This window comes from Citrus sinensis, chromosome 9, assembly GCF_022201045.2.
Source record: "Citrus sinensis cultivar Valencia sweet orange chromosome 9, DVS_A1.0, whole genome shotgun sequence".
NCBI classification, from domain to species: Eukaryota; Viridiplantae; Streptophyta; class Magnoliopsida; order Sapindales; family Rutaceae; genus Citrus; species Citrus sinensis.
In genome coordinates, this window is record NC_068564.1 from 3,274,524 (window position 1) to 3,294,451 (window position 19,928).

Genomic DNA, 19,928 nt, shown 5'->3' on the forward strand with positions numbered 1-19,928 from the left:
AATGCATAATAATTCAAATTCAAATTAAGACTCAACTATTCAAATCCCTGATATTATTGTAAAATTAGTAACTTGGGAACGAGAACCTCAAGCATGACGCAACTGTTTGAGAATATATATAATTTGAATAAATAAGCTAAAGAAGGGATCAGATTGAATAAGTAGACTTTCTATTAAGGTGAATATTGTTAACGGAATGAACAGGCAAGGCTTATTCTTCTTTAATATATTATTACTTCAGACAGATTCCACAGATATGATATCTATTAAAATATTGATTTCTTGAAAGATAATCCCAGACAGATGTGTGCGTGTGCATTACTCAACTTCTAATAGAAATTAGAAACCATATATATGAAGGGTCTGTTTGATATTAAAATTGAACAATTGTAATTAAAAAGTTATAATATTAAAGTGTTTAGTAATTATTAATTATAAATTTAAGTTGATTTGATTTACCATTTATATAATTAAAAATATAAAATATCTGTATTATTTTTATCAAAACTGTTGTTTAAAAATTATATTTATTATAAATTAATTAATTTTTATTTTAAAATATTTTTACTATTTTTGTTAAAATTATTACAGCTCCTCCATGCCATAGACGGCCCAAATTGATACTGATTGCAACTAAAATGCTGGCTTTTTAATTCTTCCGTGAAAAAATTTTCAAATGTTTTGTTTTACTCCTACGGTACTTTTTTTACTCGTCCCTTAAAATTTTCATTTCTAACGCTTGACTTACAATATATATATTATGCACTTCACACGAAAACCTGAGGGGATTATTAGAGGTAATACACAATTAATTGCCAACTCGTGAATCATCGCCACAGCAAAACAATTGAAAAACCAAAAAAAGAAAAGAATCAAACAAAATTCGAATAAAAAGATAACGCATTGTCAGCTTTTGTTTCTCTTTTGGCTTGGTTACGTTCAAAGAATCTACCACCCTTCTTTGTTTGGTCCCCTATCTTATCATTCAAACCCATCTCTTTTGTTTCTCTCAATCATTCATTAACATATAAGATAGACAAACCAGAAGAAGATTCAGCTTAAAACAATAACCCCAGGGGATTAATATGCCGAAGCTATGTTGTTTTGTGTGCTTAATAACAATATTGTTTCAACTCACAAATTTAGCAAGTTCAAAACGCCAACAAGTACCAACACCACCATTGCCTCTGTCACCACTTCCTTCATTTTCACAACTCAAATGGCAGCAAAGGGAGCTGATAATGTTTCTTCATTTCGGAGTGAACACATTCACTGACTCAGAATGGGGAACCGGCAATGAAAATCCTGAGATATTCAATCCCTTGGGGCTAGATGCAAACCAGTGGGTTAACACAGCGGCTGAAGCTGGGGTTTCGCTGATGATTCTGACAGCAAAACACCACGATGGTTTTTGCCTTTGGCCTTCGAAATTTACTGAGCATTCTGTGACTCATAGTCCCTGGAAACATGGACGCGGCGACGTCGTGCAAGAGCTTGTCAATGCGGCTAAAGCCCGTGGAGTCGATGTGGGGTTGTATTTATCACCCTGGGATCGCCATGATCCAAGATATGGTCATGACTTGCAATACAATGAATATTATTTAGCTCAGTTGCAAGAATTGCTCACAAGGTATGTATCATTAAAAAAAAAAGATGGTTAATTAATTAATTCACTTGTTGTTATGTAATTTAATTGACACATGATTTTTTTTTTTTTTTTTTTTGTTGTAAAGATATGGGGATGTGAGGGAGATTTGGTTTGATGGAGCAAAAGGTTCAAATGCGCCAAACATGTCATATTATTTTACAGATTGGTTTGCGATGGTGAAGGAGCTGCAGAGCTCAATTAACATTTTCTCCGACGCCGGTCCCGACGTTAGATGGGTTGGTAATGAAAAGGGCTTCGCCGGAAGCACTTGCTGGTCCACGATAAATCGAACTTCACTGTCAATCGGAAATGGAAGCATTGTTGAGTGAGTGCTTCTATTAAAGCCATTGTCTTCACATGAACTTTTGCGTGGTGTCGGTGTCTATTGAAATTTACATAGTGGTTTACTTATCGCTTTTGGTTGTGAATTATTAGTAGCAAAATCGGTGCGTTTCAAAAGGTTTATAGTAAAATATTGACAGTAATTTTCAACAAATATTATCATCCGAAACTCCTCAAAAAATAAGTTAACAATCTTCTCTCTTGTTACGTTATATTCTTAAATTTTTCGCTCCTGGCACTCTTGGTTTTAATGTAATATTATTATTAGTTGAGAATTAAAAACAAAAACTTAAAGGGATAAGATTTTCTATTGTAAGATTTGGAGTCCTATACTAAACAATATTACATTATGCTCATATTCTATACTTTGAACAAAAATATACATCCCACTAATGAATTCTATTTGAACCCACCATCGGGTTGATTAGTGGATCACAATTTCTATACCTCATTGGCTATGTACTACAATTGTCAACACTAGAAGCGAAAATTCGTAAAGTGGCTTTATTTTTTGTTGTTATCTCAATTGGTTGAGTGTGCACGTGAAACAAAAGTTAAAAAAATGAGCACTTTTTCGGGTCGGCTGAGCTGATTGGGAACTAATTAAACAGCTTTATTAATAATTTTGCAGCTATCTAAGCACTGGCGATGCGAAAGGGACAGATTGGTTGCCAGCAGAATGTGACGTTTCAATTAGAAAGGGGTGGTTTTGGCATAAATCCGAAACACCCAAGAAATTGAGTGAGCTTCTTGAGATTTACTATAACTCGGTGGGAAGAAATTGTGTGATGCTGCTCAATGTGCCGCCCAATACAACCGGGCTGATATCCGAAACTGATGTTCAGAGACTGAGAGAATTTGGAACAGCAATCGACACAATATTTTCTAAAAATTTAGCTGAAAATTGCTTTGTGAAAGCTAGTAGCCAAAGAGCAGGCAAAGGTGGTGGCTTTGGACCCGAAAATGTGCTAGATGATGATCATCTGCGGACATATTGGGCTCCAAGAGATGGTGATGGAATAAGTGATGACCACTGGATTGAAATTAGGGCAGCGGATGAAGGGCTGAGATTCAATGTGATCAGGATTCAAGAGGCAATTGGGCTTGGTCAAAGAATCAAACGGCATGAAATTTTTGTGGATGGTAAGTTAGTGGCAGAAGGAACCACAGTGGGGCACAAGAAACTTCACAGGCTTGAAAATGGAGTGATAGATGGGCACGTTGTGAGGATCAAAATAAAGGAATCGAGGGCAGTGCCTTTAATTTCTTCAATTGGCTTGCATTTTGACCCTTATTGGCACCCAAATCGGCAGTCATTAACTTGAATCACGTGTGGCTTCTACATGAACCCTTTTCTCTTCTGTTTGCATGTGCTGGAGGGCCACGCCCATGTTCTGATGTTATATGATCTGTTTGTCTTATGTAATAAAAAGTTCACAAAAAGCATAAAGTGATAAAGCATAACTGCAATTGAAATTTCCGATGTTGCAATTACATTAGTAGTACTCGTTTCTCTCCCGAAATGCCTTGGGAGTAATTTTTTTTTTTTTCGTAATAATAATATGATAATGAAGTGGCCAAGCCAAAAAAAATTGACACATGCAAAACTGACAAATTGTAAAAGTTAAATTTATATTCCAAAACTTATATCCAAAATAAACCATGCAGTTTTTGAATTCTTTATTCCAGTTTAAATTTGGATTTGATTCTATTAAAATTTCTATCACGAGTAACACAACTCAAACCAGAAAAATATATATAATTTTAAAAGACTACTATCTTAAATATTCCTTTCACATTTTTTAATAAATAATCCAAAGTTTCTATCTTGGATAAGCATATAGATGGAGCCCTTTATCCACGTGAAGTGTGAACATGGTTCTGTAAGTAGCTTCCTTAGTCTCATCCACAAGTTTGAATCTGAAGAATTGGAGGAGAACAGCTGCCAAGATTTTCATTTGCCTGTAAGCAAATTCCTTTCCAGGGCAAATTCGAGGGCCGGCCTATAATAGAACAAAAGAGCCATTGAGTAAGATGAATCAGGCGATTGTAAATTTAGATGGAAAAAATGTCATATATATATAGACCTGAAATGCGGCAAACTTATAAGGACTTTCTGATCGGAAAACGCCATTAACAAGCCATCTTTCTGGGCGGAATTCCTCTGCGTCCTCACCCCAAATGTAGGTCATCCTACCCATGGCGTAGGTCATGTAGTTCACGCCGTCCCCTTTCTTAACTTTGAAACCATCGGGGAGAATATCATCTTCTGCTGCATTTTTTCCATCCTGCAATGAGTTTTAATTGGGGTTCTTATAAGAGGAAAGGGTAAACACTTCTGCTTTTTACAAGTCATTAGAATAACATTGGCAAACAGTTTCAAGAGCTAATGCCTAGCACTACCCCGCACCCACTCCCGTTTCACTCTCACATTTCTTGGGTCGAGGGGTTTGCTACTTTGTGTTCCCTTTTTTTTTTTTCGTTGGTTGATCAATGAGAAAGTTATTACATTGAGGGAGGCATTTGAGATTTGTACATGATGTATAATCATAGTAAAAGCTGGGATTCATACATGAAGCTTAGCAGTTATATCTTTTGTGTTTAGGAGGAAAAAGTTAAAGGTCATGGAAGGACCATAAGTCCTTTGTGCCTACATATAGTAGCTGCTGGTGACCAAAGGAGATTAGGCTCGGTGAAAATAAAATAGTTGTTAGTGACACGAGAAAATACCACAGGAACAGCTGGATACAATCTGAGTGTTTCACTCAGAGCGGCATGAAGATAGTGCATCTTCTCCAAGGCAGCTTCAGTCACCAACTTTGCAAATTCATCAGCACATAAGTTGCCCTGAGCTTCAGTTGCTTCTCTCACATCCAGTGCAGCCTTCTCTTGAATCAAAGGATGTTTACAGAGCATGTAAAAGAACCAAGTCAGTGTGTTCGCAGTCGTATCTTTACCTGCTATGATGAAATTGAGAGTGATGTCTCTCAAATATTTATCAGTCATGCTTTCTGGGTCCTTCTCACTCTCCAGCAAAAACCTTGATAGTATATCTTCTTTTCCCCTCTGCTCTGCAGAAAATTTTCAGAAAATATGTACTAAATATAGAAAAATGCATCAGTATTCAAGAAAAAATTACTCACATCAAGCTCTACATTTTTCATCTGCTCCCTCTTGCAACGAATCAGTTCAAAAATGAAGCTGTCAATGAGTTTGATGTTTCGCTTGAGGGAGGCTTCCATGCCAATGTTGAGATACCGTTTGAGTTCCCAGAATACATCAACGTATCGGCAGTACACAATAAAGTTGGAGTCATCAAAGGCCTTCGTGAACTGATTTCCAAAATCATCCGAACCAGATAGAGAATTTAACTCGACTCCAGACCCGACCTTAAATATTGAATCTAGACTGGACTTCAACAGCACATCCTGCAAAATTCAAGGAAAAGTAAATCCACTAGCGAGTGTGAGTTGTATAAACTTCAGGTGGGCTCGAAATCAAATTCAAGGAATACTGAGTTTGAAGATCCAAGTAGTGATGTATTTCATTTCAGCATATTTCATCTTCGTCAGAGTATGATGACAACACCTCATAACTTCTAATAAGGAGCAGTTAGCTCTTCATTCTAGAACTTCTTTAAAAATGGTTTCCTTAATTTTCATGAACTGCAGTCATTAAACTTCAGAAAGTTGTCAATATATTTCTATTTAGAAGTACATCTTTGAAACCACCCAATCAACTATATAACAAGCACAAAGATATCAATTCTAGTAAAATAGAAACCTGCATATCTATAGCCTGTTTTGCTGCTGCTGCAACAGAAAATTTTGAAGTTAACTTTTCAGCATTAGCTCGAAAAACAGCAGAACTGAAATCTCTCAGGATTTTTGTTGAGAATTCATAACTTGCAAGCTTCCTTTGGTGGCGCCATTTATCTCCATCCACCGCAAATATCCCATCACCGAAGAGATCTCTCATCAAATTCCAGTTATAGTCGCCCTGAAATATCATGACATCCAAATTTCAAAATCAACTGACTAGTAAAGCCATTTTTCATTTTTGAAACAGCAAAGAAATTTTAGTGAGCTCATGGAATTTTATTACCTTTCCATAATTAGAGAAGTTAGTTTTTAGAATATGTTCAATATTAACTGGATCGGTAGTGAAAATTTCACTACAGGATGGTTGAAGTAAACGAAAAGTACGATACTTCTTAGCAAGTGACGTTTGGTAATCAAAAAGTCTAGAAAAGTGTATGAGCAGATTTAACATTAGACCTGCAACTGGAGGCCGTTGATCCTCAGAGATCAATTCTTTTATGTAAAATAATAGATATTTAAAAGTGAATAGTGCCACCAAGAAGATTAGAACCCCAAACATGATTGAAACAATAGAGGCTGAAACAAATAATCCCCAAAGCAAGAAAATCATGGGAGAAGCAAAAAGGAGAGCACCCATAGTAGAAAACATTCTACTTATGATCTAGAAACTGATTTTTAGTAAGAGTTGTAGGTTTTAATTTCTTATAGAAAGCATCGTTAGCATAAAGATATAAGTGGACACATGGGATATACTCGAAAATGCCATATACTCAAAATTTGCTCATTGGGACCGTCGATGAATTGCAGTTTCAGCATAATATTCTATAAAAGCTTTTCTTCCGCTTGGCATTACCTATAGAAGTTGGTTTTCAGCATAGCGTGCATCCTCAGCTGATGTTTGATTATTTGATTTTATTCTATTAGTTATGTTTTGAGATGTAAATAGTATTCAAACAAATGAAAGTGATTGATATTGACGAAGGAATTCATTAATATAAACAGTTGATTTGCACCCATTAAGGGATCAAACTGTAAACAATCAGATATATTATAATTACCATTTGGAAGATAGCACAGGTCAGAGTGATTAATGATATATTTGGACTATCAAGGGCATGAACACGAAATCTGTTGATTAGGCAGCACATATGGATCTTATATCAGTACATGTATTTAGAGTGAACAATTAAATTTTAGTCCATGCATTTAATAGATACATATTTCACACTTAATATTTGACAAATATAGGATAGAATCTTTGGGACTAGAAAATTAAGATAATTTTAAAAAATGTAATAACTTCTACAAAATCTTGATTTACAGAATTTCCCAGCTAGATTGAGTGCTTCTAATGTAAACTTGTAACAAGAATGGTTGTTTGTATATGATCTCTGAATTTTGAGTCTTACGTTTACCTGATGTCGTCAAAGAGAATAAGAAAAAACTCCACAAATCCTTTTGAGATTTCTTCCAAAAAAGAAATTCCTCTCAGGTATATGCTCAAAGGTTTACGTAGAAAGATTGAGAACATTCATAGATAATTGATGGTTCCCAGTTCAAAAATAAGTTAACAATTTGCTGGAAGATCAGCAACCTCATCATGAAACCTGTGCCTCCATCGATAACCCTCTGATATACTGCCCAAAACCTCCATTCTTCATAATTTTACTTAATCCATTCAAGATCAACACAAGCTCCTCTTTCACAACCTTAGGCGACCCTTTCATCGAAAATTCATGAACAACCCCATCTACTTCGACCGAGCTACAGCCAGGGACTTCCTTTCTAATTCCTCTTTCTTTCATTAAGTTTCTAGTTTTCTTTACATCATCAAATCTACCAGCTTTGGCATACATATCACACAAGTTCACATAGAAAGCATGGTTTAGAGGATCCAAATCAATTAAATATTGAGCTACCTTTTCGCCTAACTCCACATTTCCGTGCATTTGACAGCCCCCAAGCAATGCACCCCAAACAAACACATCTGGCTCCATTGGCATGCTTCTTATAAGCCGCTCTGCCTCACTAAAGAGACCAGCTCGGCTAAGAATGTCGATCATGCAAGCATAGTGGTAGACATGTGGTTCCACCAAGTAAACATGCCTCATCATGACAAAACACCAGCGACCTTTCTCTACTAAACCAGAATGAGCACAAGCCGACAAGAGCCCAACAAATGTCACGTGGTTCGGCCTCACCCCTTCTGCTTCCATCTCCCTAAAAGTATCAAAAGCCTCCTTGCCATACCCATTAAGCGCAAACACAGAAATCATTGCTGTCCATGCCAAGGTATCCTTCTTAGGCATTTCCTTAAAGACTCCATAAGCTCTTTCCACACAACCACATTTACCATACATATCAACCAACGCTGTGCCAATAACCACGTCACAATCAAGTCCACTTCTCCTCAAGTAACCATGCACCCATTTTCCATGATCAATAGCACCAAGATAAGCACAAGCCGAAAGTACACTAGCAATAGTAATCTTATCTGGTTTAACCATTTCCTCAACACTTGAACTTTGCATTTCTTGAAAAAGTTCCAATGCCTCCCTTGCCCTGCCGCCTTGAACAAACCCCGTAATAATCGAATTCCAAGAAAAAATATTTCTCTTCTTCATCCTCCTGAACAAATCCAATGCGACATCGAGATCCCCACTTCTCAAATAGCCAATAATCATGGCATTCCAAGAAACCACATCTCTATTCGACATTTCATCAAACAACATCCTTGCACTAGTCACAAACCCACAAGCCATGAACAAACTTATTACAGAATTTTGCACAAAAACATCATCACACACTCCAAATTTAACAACTTGGCCGTAAACACTAGCTCCTACAAGACCATCAAGCCTCTTAGTACATTCTTTTAAAAGAAATGGAAACGTGAGGCAATCAGGTGAAATGCCAGTGCAAAGCATTTGCTTGTACAGTTTCAGACATTTACCCGAATGGGTATCATTTGTTTCACTGGATTTACACGCATTGGCTCTGATCATGATGTTATATGTATAAAGATCAGACCTTTTTATGTGACTAAAAACATTGGTGGCGTAGCTTAGAGAGCCAGAAACAGATAAGGCGCAAAAGAAGAGGAGGCGGGTAATGAGGGAATGGTGATCGTTTGTTTGTAGACATGGAGATTTTATGATTTGGGTATGTATCTCTTTTAGCTCTCTCATGTTCTTGCATTCATCGATTGCATTTCTGAGAATAAGCTTAGTGGATTCTTTGTTAGGAGGTGAAACTTTGGCGGGAGAATTCAACAATGAATAACTGACCATTTGAAGTTTCTTGGACATTGACACTGGCGACGGATTAAGTGAACCATGAGAAGCCGACTTCTTTTTGTTATTTCACAAAAAGAATATAGCTCTGTTGCAAATTACCATATAGATGTCAATAAAATTGGGGGCTTGCCTTGAAAAATAAATTTAGTCACATCCGGAAAAGTTTTTAATTTTTACCTTATTTTAAAAAAAAAATTCAAAAATTTAGAGATTGCTAGCGTGAACGCCTAACTACATGACAAATTTATAATTTCAATATATTAGAGACAGTATTTTTTTCCTGTTAATAATATACTTGATTTGTTTATTTTTCATCAAATTTTCAAAAGTTGATCAATTTATTGTTCTTGTCATGTAACTTAAGAATGCTGCAAATCAAGCACTTAGTCCAATTATATTGGTTTCATTTCAGTTATTGTTAGTTCAAAATGCAAGAGATGTTGACGAGTGACTGTTTATCGTAAATTCTGCTCATGGATGTAGAATGATGATTCAGTGATTGCTCCCTGGATTTGCAGCATATTGCAAGCATTTTGTTTAAGACGTAGTCAGACTTGAGACATAATTACATTATATGTTCTTAGATTATATGAATAACCCCTTTGATCGAATATTTCTCGTAATTATATATATGTGTGACATGTCGAAGGTCCATGGTCAATGGCATGCATCATTATCCATGGCTAGAAAACATCATCGTAAATTTCTTGACCATGTGATGGGCACAACCCAAAAACTAGCAAATCAAAAGGTTCAACGAAAAAGAAAATTCTGTGAAAACGGTGATTGGGGGAGAACACGGCTTCAGAGCACGTGTGGTTTGTGGTGCCCTAAAGAAAACCTTCAATCCCATATCCTGCTTTCACTTCCCTGTAGATGGCGAGTGCTTCTTCCATGACTTTAGCTTGGGCCAGTAACTGAGCTCTCTTCTTTCCAGATGGATGGGTAGAAAGATAATCTCTTAGCTTTGAATCGCCTGCAATTTGACCCAACTTCTCGTAAACTTTAGGCGCCACACGAGGATCATAGCCAGAGGACGCGATCAAAAGCAGCCCTATATAATCTGCTTCCATTTCCATCCTATCAGATAAGACAGTAGATAATACTGAGTCAGCACTTGCAAGACAAAAGATCTTCAAATGCATCTTGCCATCTTGGTCTGTGTGTTGAACACAAACTAGTCAGTTTCAACAATGTAAGTAAGTACATCACAAAGTTGAGTAAAGTCACAAAACTAAAGTAAGAGGATGTAGAGTAATAGAGATAAATGTTCAATAGAATGAAAAGAAACCATCTCAAAAGCATCTTCATAAAAAAAGGGAATTAAAAAATTAACATTTGCAGAATTTGTTTGAACAGAGGGATGTTCCTCATCCAGAATGAAAAATGATATTGGCCACCAACAAAACACTATCATGACAGAAATGATGGAACTGTTGTTTGAACAGTGCTACCATTCTATGTGCTATAGTGATACTATAGTATGAACAGTATCCCCTTTTTTGTCTTGATGGGGTTCAAATATCAGTGCTCCATCCAGAAATAGATCTTACAAAATGAGTGCAACTAAATTAGACCTACTGGACAGCATAGAGCACAATGTCAGACGACTACTCTAAGGTTTTACAGGCAAACAAGTACATAAGGTTCAGCGGACTGAATGAGTGCTCAAAGCAGATCGAGTGAATCAATGACTCCCAGCAAGATAATGAGTTGAAGAAAATTATATTTCACCCAGAGAATAAAAAAGCAAGACTAGGCAGAGTACTTTTTTTTTTATTGAAGGCAGAGTACTTAAGAACTGGAAGATTGCCTGTTTTACTCTCAACTAAATGTTGGTATACTAGAGGAAGTCTCTTAGGGCTATGGATTTACTATTAATGGGATTGATCAACTACAAACAAAATTGGGATATAAATAAACCAAGCTCTCAACTATTTGTGTTCAAGCTCGACAAGATTTTGATTCTGATCAATTCACCTAACAGAGGAACCTAGCTTGAACTCAATGTTAAACTCATTTACTTTTTGGGAACAAACTCAGACCTCCAGAGTATTCACCCAGGAGCTTTAGTGTAGTGTAGTGGTCGTATGCCTTTATATATATATATATATATATATATATATCACAATAACTTTTTCTAGAAAAATTAGAGAAAAAGGTTACATCCTAGTCTTGAGTTCAAGAGCAAGTTTTTTGAACTCTATGCAACTTGATAATCTTACCAAGGATCAGCTTGGTTGAAGTCAAGTTTTACTCAAGCTATGAAAACTTTGTTTCAGCAATATGTTTCTTGAATAGTTTCAAGGACATTTCAGAAGGGTCCTATGTTGACCACTCACAACAGTTTAATAGCTTCTTCTTTTTATAATCATGGCCGAGGGTAAATTATCAAAAACTCTTCCAGTTTTTAGTGTTTATGACCTGGCAAGCTTTCAGCTCCAAATGGTACTTAAATAAATATAAGAATCACAATCCAAACCTACAAATGGAACATAAACAGATGACTGTTACAGAGCAGAACACCGTGATAAATGTTCACAACAAGCTTCAGGAAAATAACAAAAGAAGCAGTAAATTCCAGTATGAGACTCACAGAAGTCTTACAGTCCAGTTCTACTTAATATTTGTGTGAGATATTAGAAATAGACTAGAGGAAGAATTTGACACAGCCAAGGTTAACAGTTATCTAAACATATTTGCATACTATTACTGTAAATCATTGTTAGATCCTTGTTCTATAAACTGTAGAATCCCAAGCATCAAAAAGCTACAAGAGAACTAATTCTTCCCGCAGCAGTCTAAGGATGCACTTCTACTCCTTAAAAACATTTTACTCCTTTCTATAGACAGAACCATAAAAATCCCCATGAAAAAAAAGGGATACTCCCTGGAAGAACCCTTCTTCTGATGCAAATCATCCATAAGCTAATTAAGACAGAAGGTTTTCCCCAGATCAGGTAAGATAATATGCCAAATGACAGTTGAGATGTGAGAAATTCCTATCATAATGTTATCGCATCAGAAGTTCTAAAACCTTTTTTTTTTGGGTAATCTTTTTTATCTTTTTTGGGTTTTTGGGTAAGTGGTAATAAGAGCACTGGATGAATGCTGACGCATATTCATTGCCGCCAGACATAAGTGAAACAAAAAGAATAAAAAATACTGGTAAAAAGAATGTGTCATGCTAATCCACTAGGTTCCTATACAGCCATTTTCTCAACAAGATTGACAGCGTTAATCAATAGACAGCGCAAGCCTAATTGTAATTTTTAAACATCATCATATCACAAAAACAAGCAAACATGCCCACAAATTCCAAAAACTGTTCGAGAGAATAAACAAAGAAACACACTTGCGAGAGAAAGGAAGCCTCAAGAAAAGAGTTGACATTGTGTTGACAACATCAGGCATAACGAATTGATACAGAATCAGCTGTAAAATGGCAAACCACAGATTCTTTGTAATCCCCTCGGCTGCATGTCGGGCCACAGCATGCGCAACCTAATTAGAAAATCAGGCATAAACCATGAACGCATCCTTATCAATCTAGTATAAATCCAGTAATATATCTATACCTCATGACCAATAATGGTTGCTATCTCCGCATCAGTTCTAAAATGCTCTAGCAACCCTGTGAAGACCACAATCTTTCCACCAGGTAGGCAAAAAGCATTAATAACAGGCTCATTCACGACCAAAACCTCCCAATTCAATCCATCCAAATGAGAAGTTGCCGACTGTAACCCCTTCTCTTGTCCCTTCTTCCTACTCTGCTGAACCCACTTATCATCAAGAATCTCATCTTCCTGATGCCATTTCCCCTCAGTCTTTCCCCTTTCACTATTCTCACTCAACGCCCTTAATGTATCACGAGCTGCTCTCCCCTCATTTACAAAATCAGTCTCAGTAGATGCATACCCCATATCACTCCAAACAGTCTCATGCTTCAACCCCCTTTGCAAAGCCTCAATTATGTCCTTCGCTATCAATCTAACCCTCACACTATCCGGGTGTATCGCAGGCAATATTTTGCCCTTAAAAGCAGCTTTCATTTGCTGAAACTGAGACTCACCAAGCTGTCTCTCCACAGCTTTGGACAAAAGCACAAAATGGGTTCGTTTAGTGTACGGTACGGTCTCTAGATTCCCCAAATACAAAGTGATAAAAGCCCCAGAACCTATAACCACAACAATAAACACAGTTCTTGGATTCTGTAACCATTTTCTTGGTCCGCGTGGCCTAAAATGTTGTACATGGTAACGATCTACATAGTAATATCTCTTAGCAGTGTTAAAATTTGGATTACAATAACTATTTCTTAGTCTTTGAGAAATACAAGAATATGAATAAAACCCAGAAGAAAACTTAGCTGAATTTGCGGACCCATTTGAGTAAACTCTTGAGCAAGATTCTTGGACCGGAGATTTAGGAACAGCCTTCGAAGAAAGATTGCGAAAGGCATCGAGAGCGGCTTTTGCTCTTCTGTAATAAGCCATGCGTGTGATTACTAATAAACATGCACGATGCAATTAAGAATCAAGTAATGCTTGAGGGAAGAGATGTAGGAGAGTTTAGTGTAGAATAGAGTAGACGTGTCTAGATGAGGGAAACGATGGGACTGTTTTTGTGTCGACAGGTGGGTTCGGTCGGGTCTTTTCCGGGTCGGCTATTGAATCGGATCTCTTCATGTGAAATGGGGGCATGCATGTCATTGAATTGGTGCGCAAGAAATGCTAAGGCAGTTAAGGGTGAATGTGTCACAAGAGTCAAAAGTGAGGCATCAATTTAAACTTAAACTATTTGCTTAAAAAAAAAAAAAAATGGGAGAGAGAGAGAGAGAATGGTGTATGTATAACTAAACCATTATTGGGTGATAGAAAGATAAAACCTTATTAATTAAGAGTAATGATATAGCCACAAACTCTTGTACAAACTTATTTTGTATAAACTGACGTGGCATTTAATTCATTGGTTGAATGAAAATATAAATTAATAAAAATAAATCATGTGGGCTAAGTGATTTTTAATTCAACCAATCTTATCATGTCACATCAGTTTGTACAAGAGTTTGTGGCTGTATCATTACTCATTAATTAAATTATAAATGATAAAAATATGCAGGTAAAATCTTGTCATTTTATAAAGCAAAATGGTGCACATTGGTGATTGTATGGGCGCCGAATTAGACCTTATAATAACAAAATCAATTTTCCTCTTATTTACAAAATTGCACAATACAATAATATATGTAGCATTGCTGACCTGAATATAATATTAATATTGGAATAGAATTGGTCTTGCATATGTGATGATTATACGACCACCAGGCAAATGAACACTACTACGTGTGGTATCACTCGCTATGATTAGATTAACTAAATTGTACAGCACATAGTGGCGTCCCCTCAGCAACATAACATGAATGGCCGCTGGAACTACATCATTTTACTTCCACAACTGCTGTTTTGTTTCCCTCGGGTTCTTGCTTATTTGAAAATAGCAATATACAAATAAATAAATAAATAATGGTAAATGGTAAGCAGCCAAAAACGTTATCGGAGATATCCAAGGAGGTCTGTTTACATCACTCAAAAACAATACAATTTGAGCAAATTTTGATTTTTCGAATGGCAGAAATTTTGGACCAAACTTTCACAACCACTCGGCTCCTTCTGATTACAACAAAAACAAGAATGCACTAATTTTTTCTGCTTAAATTAGAAGAAATCAGTAATCGTCTTCTTACAATATCATCAAAATTTAAGGATCATGGGGAGTAGTTATAAACCCCGAGAACCTGAACAAATATTGGCCTAACCCTAAAAATAAATGGAGGAAAAAAAGGGGGGCAAAAATACTATATCGAGCCAATCTAGGGATGAAATCCATGGATACAGCCCCATATATTTTCTTCATTATCAGAAAATTAATTTGCCTATACCATAAATACTTCTGTCACTGAACAGAATAAGATTCGTGGCAGCTGAAGTCCTTCACCATCTGTTGCCACCACCACGACCCTTACTACCTCTAAACCCACCGGAGAACCTATCATTTCTCCTATCAGAAAATCCACCACCTCTGCCACCTGAAAACCTGTTACCACCTCTTCCACCAAAGCCACTACGACCACCACCACCAAATCTTCCTCTTGACTGTTCCCTTTCTTGCAAGGGTGGCAATTGTTTCAACACTTCCAAGCTGACGTTAGCAGCATTGTCCGCACCTGCGACAAAAGGAAAAATTGAAATAAAAGAAGAAAACTTAAGCAATTTCACGAGAATAGCACAATCAAAACCATGATCAAGAAAATACTCTCTTTGAGAGTAAACGAGGAACCAGGTTGAGGAAACACCACAAAGAATTACATGAATATGTTTAATAACTCGTGAACAAATTATAAAACAGTCAGGTACCAGATCGAAACAAGTCCAAATCTGCCACTGGTACATCAAAAACCGCACCATTTCCATCAGCGGTCAGAGCCATACCCTTCACTAACTCTACTTTTTCCTCAGGCAAGAATCTTCTCAAGACACCAAAAGCAAAGCTGCAATATAATTCATGATATTATAAAATGTCAGATGCCATTAAAAAATAAATGTTATGGCTCAACTCACAAAGTAAAACAGTGTACAAAAAAGCCATAGGCACCCAAACTGAGAAAAATTATATTTCCACTAACAAAGCGCAGAACAAATTATTTCACAAGTATGCATATACAATTCCTTCAAATCAATCAGCAATCAAAGATTAGCAAGAGGAGGAATCCAATATCTCTGGAGAAGCAAGGCCATGTTTCCCAAATGTTCATGATAGAAGCACAAAATGTCTAAGAACACGATGGTCATAAGGGAAAAATATCAATCTATGAACACCAGCCCATAATCAGCCAATCACCAATTCCAGACATCACAAAGCAACATCCAGTTTTGGAAGGTTAAACCAGAGAAATGTATAATCCTCTAACTAGATCAATTTATATGCTTCACCATAAAAGATCCATATGAATCAAGTGGTAGGGTTCATAATGTTTTAAATATGTTGACATCAAATATAATAAAAAACTGAGAAACAATTTAGGAACTCACGATGGTGTGTAGATGGGCTTTCCTGCTTCAAGAACCACTGTAACATGATCCTCCAAAGAACTAAGAAGTGATCTACTCTTTATCTCAGTATAACCCTGTGAATAAGGAAAGAAGTGCTCAGAATATACAAAATTCAGATGTCAGCCGAAAAAAGCACATTGTGCCTGACGTTAGTGATAATGAATTCGAGGAAGAAGAAAAAAGAAAAGCACTTACTACAGCCTTGGCTAGTGCTTTTGCAAGCAGCTCTGCTGCTGATAGACCAGAATTATTCAACAGCTCCTCAGCAGCGGACTTGAAAGCGGGAATTACACTGCAATCAATTCATATGTATTAATGACCCATGGAACCTACAGCACTTAAGCATATTAAAGAACTGACATAGCAAGTATACCTATCAGAAACTTGGGTTATTGTTTCAGCAGCTTCCACACCTGCAGCCTTGGCAATATCAGCTGGCTGTGGAGCAGATATGTGCTCAAATTTCACACCAGATTCTCTTTCTATCTTAGATACACTTGACTTTCTAGGATCATAAAGCATTACAGCAACTCCAGTATTGCCTGGGGGTTGGGGGTGGGAAATTGAAAAAAAAAAGCACCTCAGCATTCCGTGAAACAGTGTGCATTTAAAACAGGAAATAAATGCACATTTTCATACCTGCTCTTCCAGTACGTCCAGATCGATGTATATAGGCTTCTACATCACGAGGAGGCTCACACTAAAAACAAAGGTCTGTTTAAGTATATACCGGAAAAAGACATTACATAAAGCCTCCCAAAAATACATGCAAACAAACCTGAATAATTAACTGCACATCATTAATGTCCAAACCCCGTGCCGCCACATTTGTGGCAACTAATGTCATGAACTTTCCTGACCTGAACCCAGCAAGTGTCACCTGCAAGATCACAAATTCAATAAAGTTGTCACGATTGATTATTAAAAATCAAAACAAAAACATCAAGTGATTTTGTTCTTTAGCAAATATTTTTAGTGTACAAGATTCTCATAAACAGAAAATGATAGTTTCTTTCAATCATTTCAACTTGATAGCAAACTAGCTAAAATAAACAATTCAGCAGCCACCATGCTTCCATTCATGAGTCATGATTAAAGCAACTTGTCAAAAACTACAGTTTTTCAAATGAGAGATTACTGCAAAATTTTGAAAGACTGAGCATTGGATGGCTCATCAAGCATTGTTTTCTTTGAATGTGCTGAAAATATATGTTGCCAGAGCAGAGACGGTATATAAGCTCAAAAACTGATTGACCCTTTGCTTTCATCATAACATGTCAAAAAAAGAAGAATCCTGCTGAACAACTTACCTCACGTTGAGACTGCTGTATGTCCCCATGTAAAGCCCGTGCACCAGGCAGCAAGTCAGCAAGCTGAGAAGCACTTTCCTTTGTCTCGGTGAAAATAATAGTTCGGCCTCCACTGAATCAGAAGAATCACACAATTGCTAAGGCAAAATGAAATAATAAACTGTGAAGAGCAACAATCAATCATGCTTATTATTAAACAGTAACTGAGAACTAGAAACAACTGACCTGCTATAACAACGAATGATATCAGGAATGACTTGAGATCTCGCTGAACTAGAACAAGGAAGAACAATATGCCGGACATTGGTACTAGCCTTCATTTTCTCATTGCCAACAAGATCTATGGTTTTCTTGTCTGATTTAAGAAACTTGGTGGAAATCTGAAAATGGAAGACGAAGGGTTCAGTTATACAGAGAAAGGAGATAGTCATGACATGTAAATTACAGAACTACTTTTAGAATTTGAGAAGATCTAACATATAATCAGGAAAGGAATAATCCAGAATCAAAATTGGGAAACACACATGCTTCACCCAGCTTGGCAAGGTGGCACTGAAGAGAAGTGTCTGAACTTTATTAGCATCCTCGACTTTACCTGCATATTTCAATTAAAGACCATGAAAATTGCCTTATGAAAACCAGTATATGGGAACTCCGCGTACTCTATATCAAGAATACAAACCCAGAATAAGTTCAACATCTTCAACGAAACCCATCCTAAGCATCTCATCAGCCTCATCAAGGACCCGAAACTTCAATGAACTCAAGTCAATATTGCCCCTCTCAATGTGATCCTGTACCATATGTAAATTTCAGTTGACAACCACATGATCAATCAAAATACCCCAACTTTGACATACTTATTCAGGAAATCCATAACTAATACAACAGGTCATGTCAAAATTCTATTTTCTAGCACTGAAATTTTTTGTAAATGGCTAACCTTAATACGTCCAGGGGTTCCAATGACTACATCAATCCCTTTCTTTAATTTAAACTCCTGAGCATGATAAGGAGCTCCTCCATATAAGCAACATGAGGTCAGTCCCACTGCCCCGCCATAGACATCAAAGTCCTCATGAACCTAAAACAAACCCAAAAACAAAATGTCACCAGACAAACCAACCAAAAAAAAAATGAATAAACTTTTTTATAACTCCTATTTCATACCTGTTTGGCCAATTCCCTAGTAGGCAAAAGTACCAAAACACTTGGAGCCCTGCCATATCCAGTCTTCTTGGACGCTTTTGTTGGCCCATTCGTTAGAGACTCTAAAATTGGCAACACAAAGGCTAAAGTTTTACCCTGCACGGTTCAAAACACGGCTAAATATACAATCATATTCAGGTAAAAAGTATTTGATCGAACAGATATTTGCTACTACAGAAAAAATTGAAATATGATTTAATTTTTACCTAAAAACTCAATAATTCTTCTAATTTTACCATTAATAACACAACTAAACAATTACTTGCTTACACTAGCTAATCAAAATTAACAAATTACACAAAATTTAGTTATTATACCTGACCGGTCCGTGCACGTCCGACTAAATCAGAGCCATCAAGAACCATATCAAAAGTCATAGCTTGAATAGGAAACAAAGACTCAATCCCCTTGGACTTGAGCTTTTCCCTTAATGGCACCGATATTCTAAACCTCGAAACCGCATTCGGATGTTCGCTTTCACCCCTCTCCTGCTCTTCCACTCCAGCCTCAGGCTCAACTTTCGCTTTCTTCTTCTTCTTTTTCTCCTTCTCCGATTTCAAATTCACCGGCTCGCCTAACTCCGAGCTCGTTTCGCTTCTCTCTTCCTCCTCCTCAATCTCCGATTCCTTCCGCTTCTTACTACTCTCCTTCTTCTTGCTCTTCTTCTTATCCGAACTCTTCTCAGTTAACGCCGCCTCCGTTTCTTCGAAGTCCTTGAGAGCCATTTTCTTATTCATCTTCTTCTCGTCTTTCACTTCTTTTCCGTCAAACAAAGCGATCGAAGGCATGAATGGTTATGTTAAGTTACAAAAATTAAAATGAGATACAAAGAAACAGCAGAGGGCGTCTCCTGCTACAAATTTGATGTGGCAATGAGTTGCGGGAGCAGGAGAGAAAGAGGAGGCAAAGAGTTTAGGGTTTCTGCTTTTATGGTTTAACAGAGGAGAGATTCTCAACCGTCAGATATGAAACCCTATTTTGTTTTGATATCTACCGTTAGATTTTAACACTTTTTGCTTCCAAAAGCGGTTGTACTCGGAGCTGATGTCACAGCATAAAAGCACTTGTTATTCGTGGTGAAACAATTATTCCGATGCCCCAACTTTTAACTATTGTCAATAATACCACATAAGATTTGGAATTGGTCTTTAACAGCCATTAAGTAAACCAACAATCAAGTAACTTTC

General features: G+C 36.9%; 5 protein-coding genes across 6 annotated transcripts; 1 reads left to right on the forward strand and 4 right to left on the reverse strand.

Moving 5' to 3' along the window:
• The first annotated feature begins 796 nt into the window (after positions 1 to 796).
• On the forward strand, positions 797 to 3,468 carry LOC102624549 (alpha-L-fucosidase 1-like). The gene is made up of 3 exons (XM_006468745.4): positions 797 to 1,630; positions 1,734 to 1,973; positions 2,622 to 3,468. Exons 1-3 carry the CDS (start codon positions 1,086 to 1,088, stop codon positions 3,313 to 3,315), a joined length of 1,479 nt encoding a protein of 492 aa, XP_006468808.2. The 5' UTR covers positions 797 to 1,085; the 3' UTR covers positions 3,316 to 3,468.
• A 252-nt stretch (positions 3,469 to 3,720) lies between these two features.
• On the reverse strand, positions 3,721 to 6,753 carry LOC102628879 (cytochrome P450 704C1-like). 2 transcript variants are annotated; one of them, XM_025092271.2, is made up of 6 exons: positions 6,665 to 6,753; positions 5,774 to 5,989; positions 5,134 to 5,418; positions 4,721 to 5,056; positions 4,078 to 4,278; positions 3,721 to 3,993 (listed from the first exon to the last, which is right to left on the reverse strand). In XM_025092271.2, exons 2-6 carry the CDS (start codon positions 5,966 to 5,968, stop codon positions 3,814 to 3,816), a joined length of 1,197 nt encoding a protein of 398 aa, XP_024948039.2. In that variant the 5' UTR covers positions 5,969 to 5,989; positions 6,665 to 6,753; the 3' UTR covers positions 3,721 to 3,813. The 2 variants fall into 2 exon arrangements, with proteins under 2 accessions (XP_024948039.2, XP_006490272.3); XM_006490209.3 differs by lacking the exon at positions 6,665 to 6,753 and adding an exon at positions 6,095 to 6,636.
• Positions 6,754 to 7,002: 249 nt separating this feature from the next.
• LOC102628593 (pentatricopeptide repeat-containing protein At5g66520) lies at positions 7,003 to 9,305 on the reverse strand. The gene has a single exon (XM_006490208.4). It carries the CDS (start codon positions 9,117 to 9,119, stop codon positions 7,410 to 7,412), a length of 1,710 nt encoding a protein of 569 aa, XP_006490271.1. The 5' UTR covers positions 9,120 to 9,305; the 3' UTR covers positions 7,003 to 7,409.
• A 403-nt stretch (positions 9,306 to 9,708) lies between these two features.
• On the reverse strand, positions 9,709 to 13,797 carry LOC102628298 (uncharacterized). The gene is made up of 3 exons (XM_006490207.4): positions 12,686 to 13,797; positions 12,463 to 12,611; positions 9,709 to 10,187 (listed from the first exon to the last, which is right to left on the reverse strand). The coding sequence occupies exons 1-3, from the start codon at positions 13,604 to 13,606 to the stop codon at positions 9,938 to 9,940; spliced, it is 1,320 nt and encodes a 439-aa protein (XP_006490270.1). The 5' UTR covers positions 13,607 to 13,797; the 3' UTR covers positions 9,709 to 9,937.
• Positions 13,798 to 14,786: 989 nt separating this feature from the next.
• LOC102628005 (DEAD-box ATP-dependent RNA helicase 7) lies at positions 14,787 to 19,659 on the reverse strand. Its single transcript, XM_006490206.4, has 14 exons — positions 19,059 to 19,659; positions 18,703 to 18,837; positions 18,476 to 18,616; positions 18,215 to 18,326; positions 18,057 to 18,127; positions 17,758 to 17,912; positions 17,533 to 17,644; positions 17,001 to 17,102; positions 16,862 to 16,922; positions 16,596 to 16,764; positions 16,418 to 16,514; positions 16,202 to 16,296; positions 15,527 to 15,660; positions 14,787 to 15,336 (listed from the first exon to the last, which is right to left on the reverse strand). The coding sequence occupies exons 1-14, from the start codon at positions 19,527 to 19,529 to the stop codon at positions 15,104 to 15,106; spliced, it is 2,088 nt and encodes a 695-aa protein (XP_006490269.2). The 5' UTR covers positions 19,530 to 19,659; the 3' UTR covers positions 14,787 to 15,103.
• Between the last annotated feature and the right edge of the window lie 269 nt (positions 19,660 to 19,928).

Coding starts and splice junctions, on each gene's coding strand:
- LOC102624549 (XM_006468745.4), top strand. CDS start 1,086: ATGCCGAAGCTATGTTGTTTTGTGTGCTTAATAACAATATTGTTTCAA. Junction 1,631..1,733: donor TTGCAAGAATTGCTCACAAG/GTATGTATCATT, acceptor TTTGTTGTAAAG/ATATGGGGATGTGAGGGAGA. Junction 1,974..2,621: donor GGAAATGGAAGCATTGTTGA/GTGAGTGCTTCT, acceptor ATAATTTTGCAG/CTATCTAAGCACTGGCGATG.
- LOC102628879 (XM_006490209.3), bottom strand. CDS start 6,460: ATGTTTTCTACTATGGGTGCTCTCCTTTTTGCTTCTCCCATGATTTTC. Junction 5,419..5,773: donor AACAGGCTATAGATATGCAG/GTTTCTATTTTA, acceptor TGAATTTTGCAG/GATGTGCTGTTGAAGTCCAG. Junction 5,057..5,133: donor TGAAAAATGTAGAGCTTGAT/GTGAGTAATTTT, acceptor TCTGCAGAGCAG/AGGGGAAAAGAAGATATACT.
- LOC102628593 (XM_006490208.4), bottom strand. CDS start 9,119: ATGTCCAAGAAACTTCAAATGGTCAGTTATTCATTGTTGAATTCTCCC.
- LOC102628298 (XM_006490207.4), bottom strand. CDS start 13,606: ATGGCTTATTACAGAAGAGCAAAAGCCGCTCTCGATGCCTTTCGCAAT. Junction 12,612..12,685: donor CAACCATTATTGGTCATGAG/GTATAGATATAT, acceptor TTTTCTAATTAG/GTTGCGCATGCTGTGGCCCG. Junction 10,188..12,462: donor AGGCTTCCTTTCTCTCGCAA/GTGTGTTTCTTT, acceptor CTTATCTGATAG/GATGGAAATGGAAGCAGATT.
- LOC102628005 (XM_006490206.4), bottom strand. CDS start 19,529: ATGCCTTCGATCGCTTTGTTTGACGGAAAAGAAGTGAAAGACGAGAAG. Junction 18,617..18,702: donor CTAGGGAATTGGCCAAACAG/GTATGAAATAGG, acceptor GGTTTGTTTTAG/GTTCATGAGGACTTTGATGT. Junction 17,103..17,532: donor TACAGCAGTCTCAACGTGAG/GTAAGTTGTTCA, acceptor GTGATCTTGCAG/GTGACACTTGCTGGGTTCAG.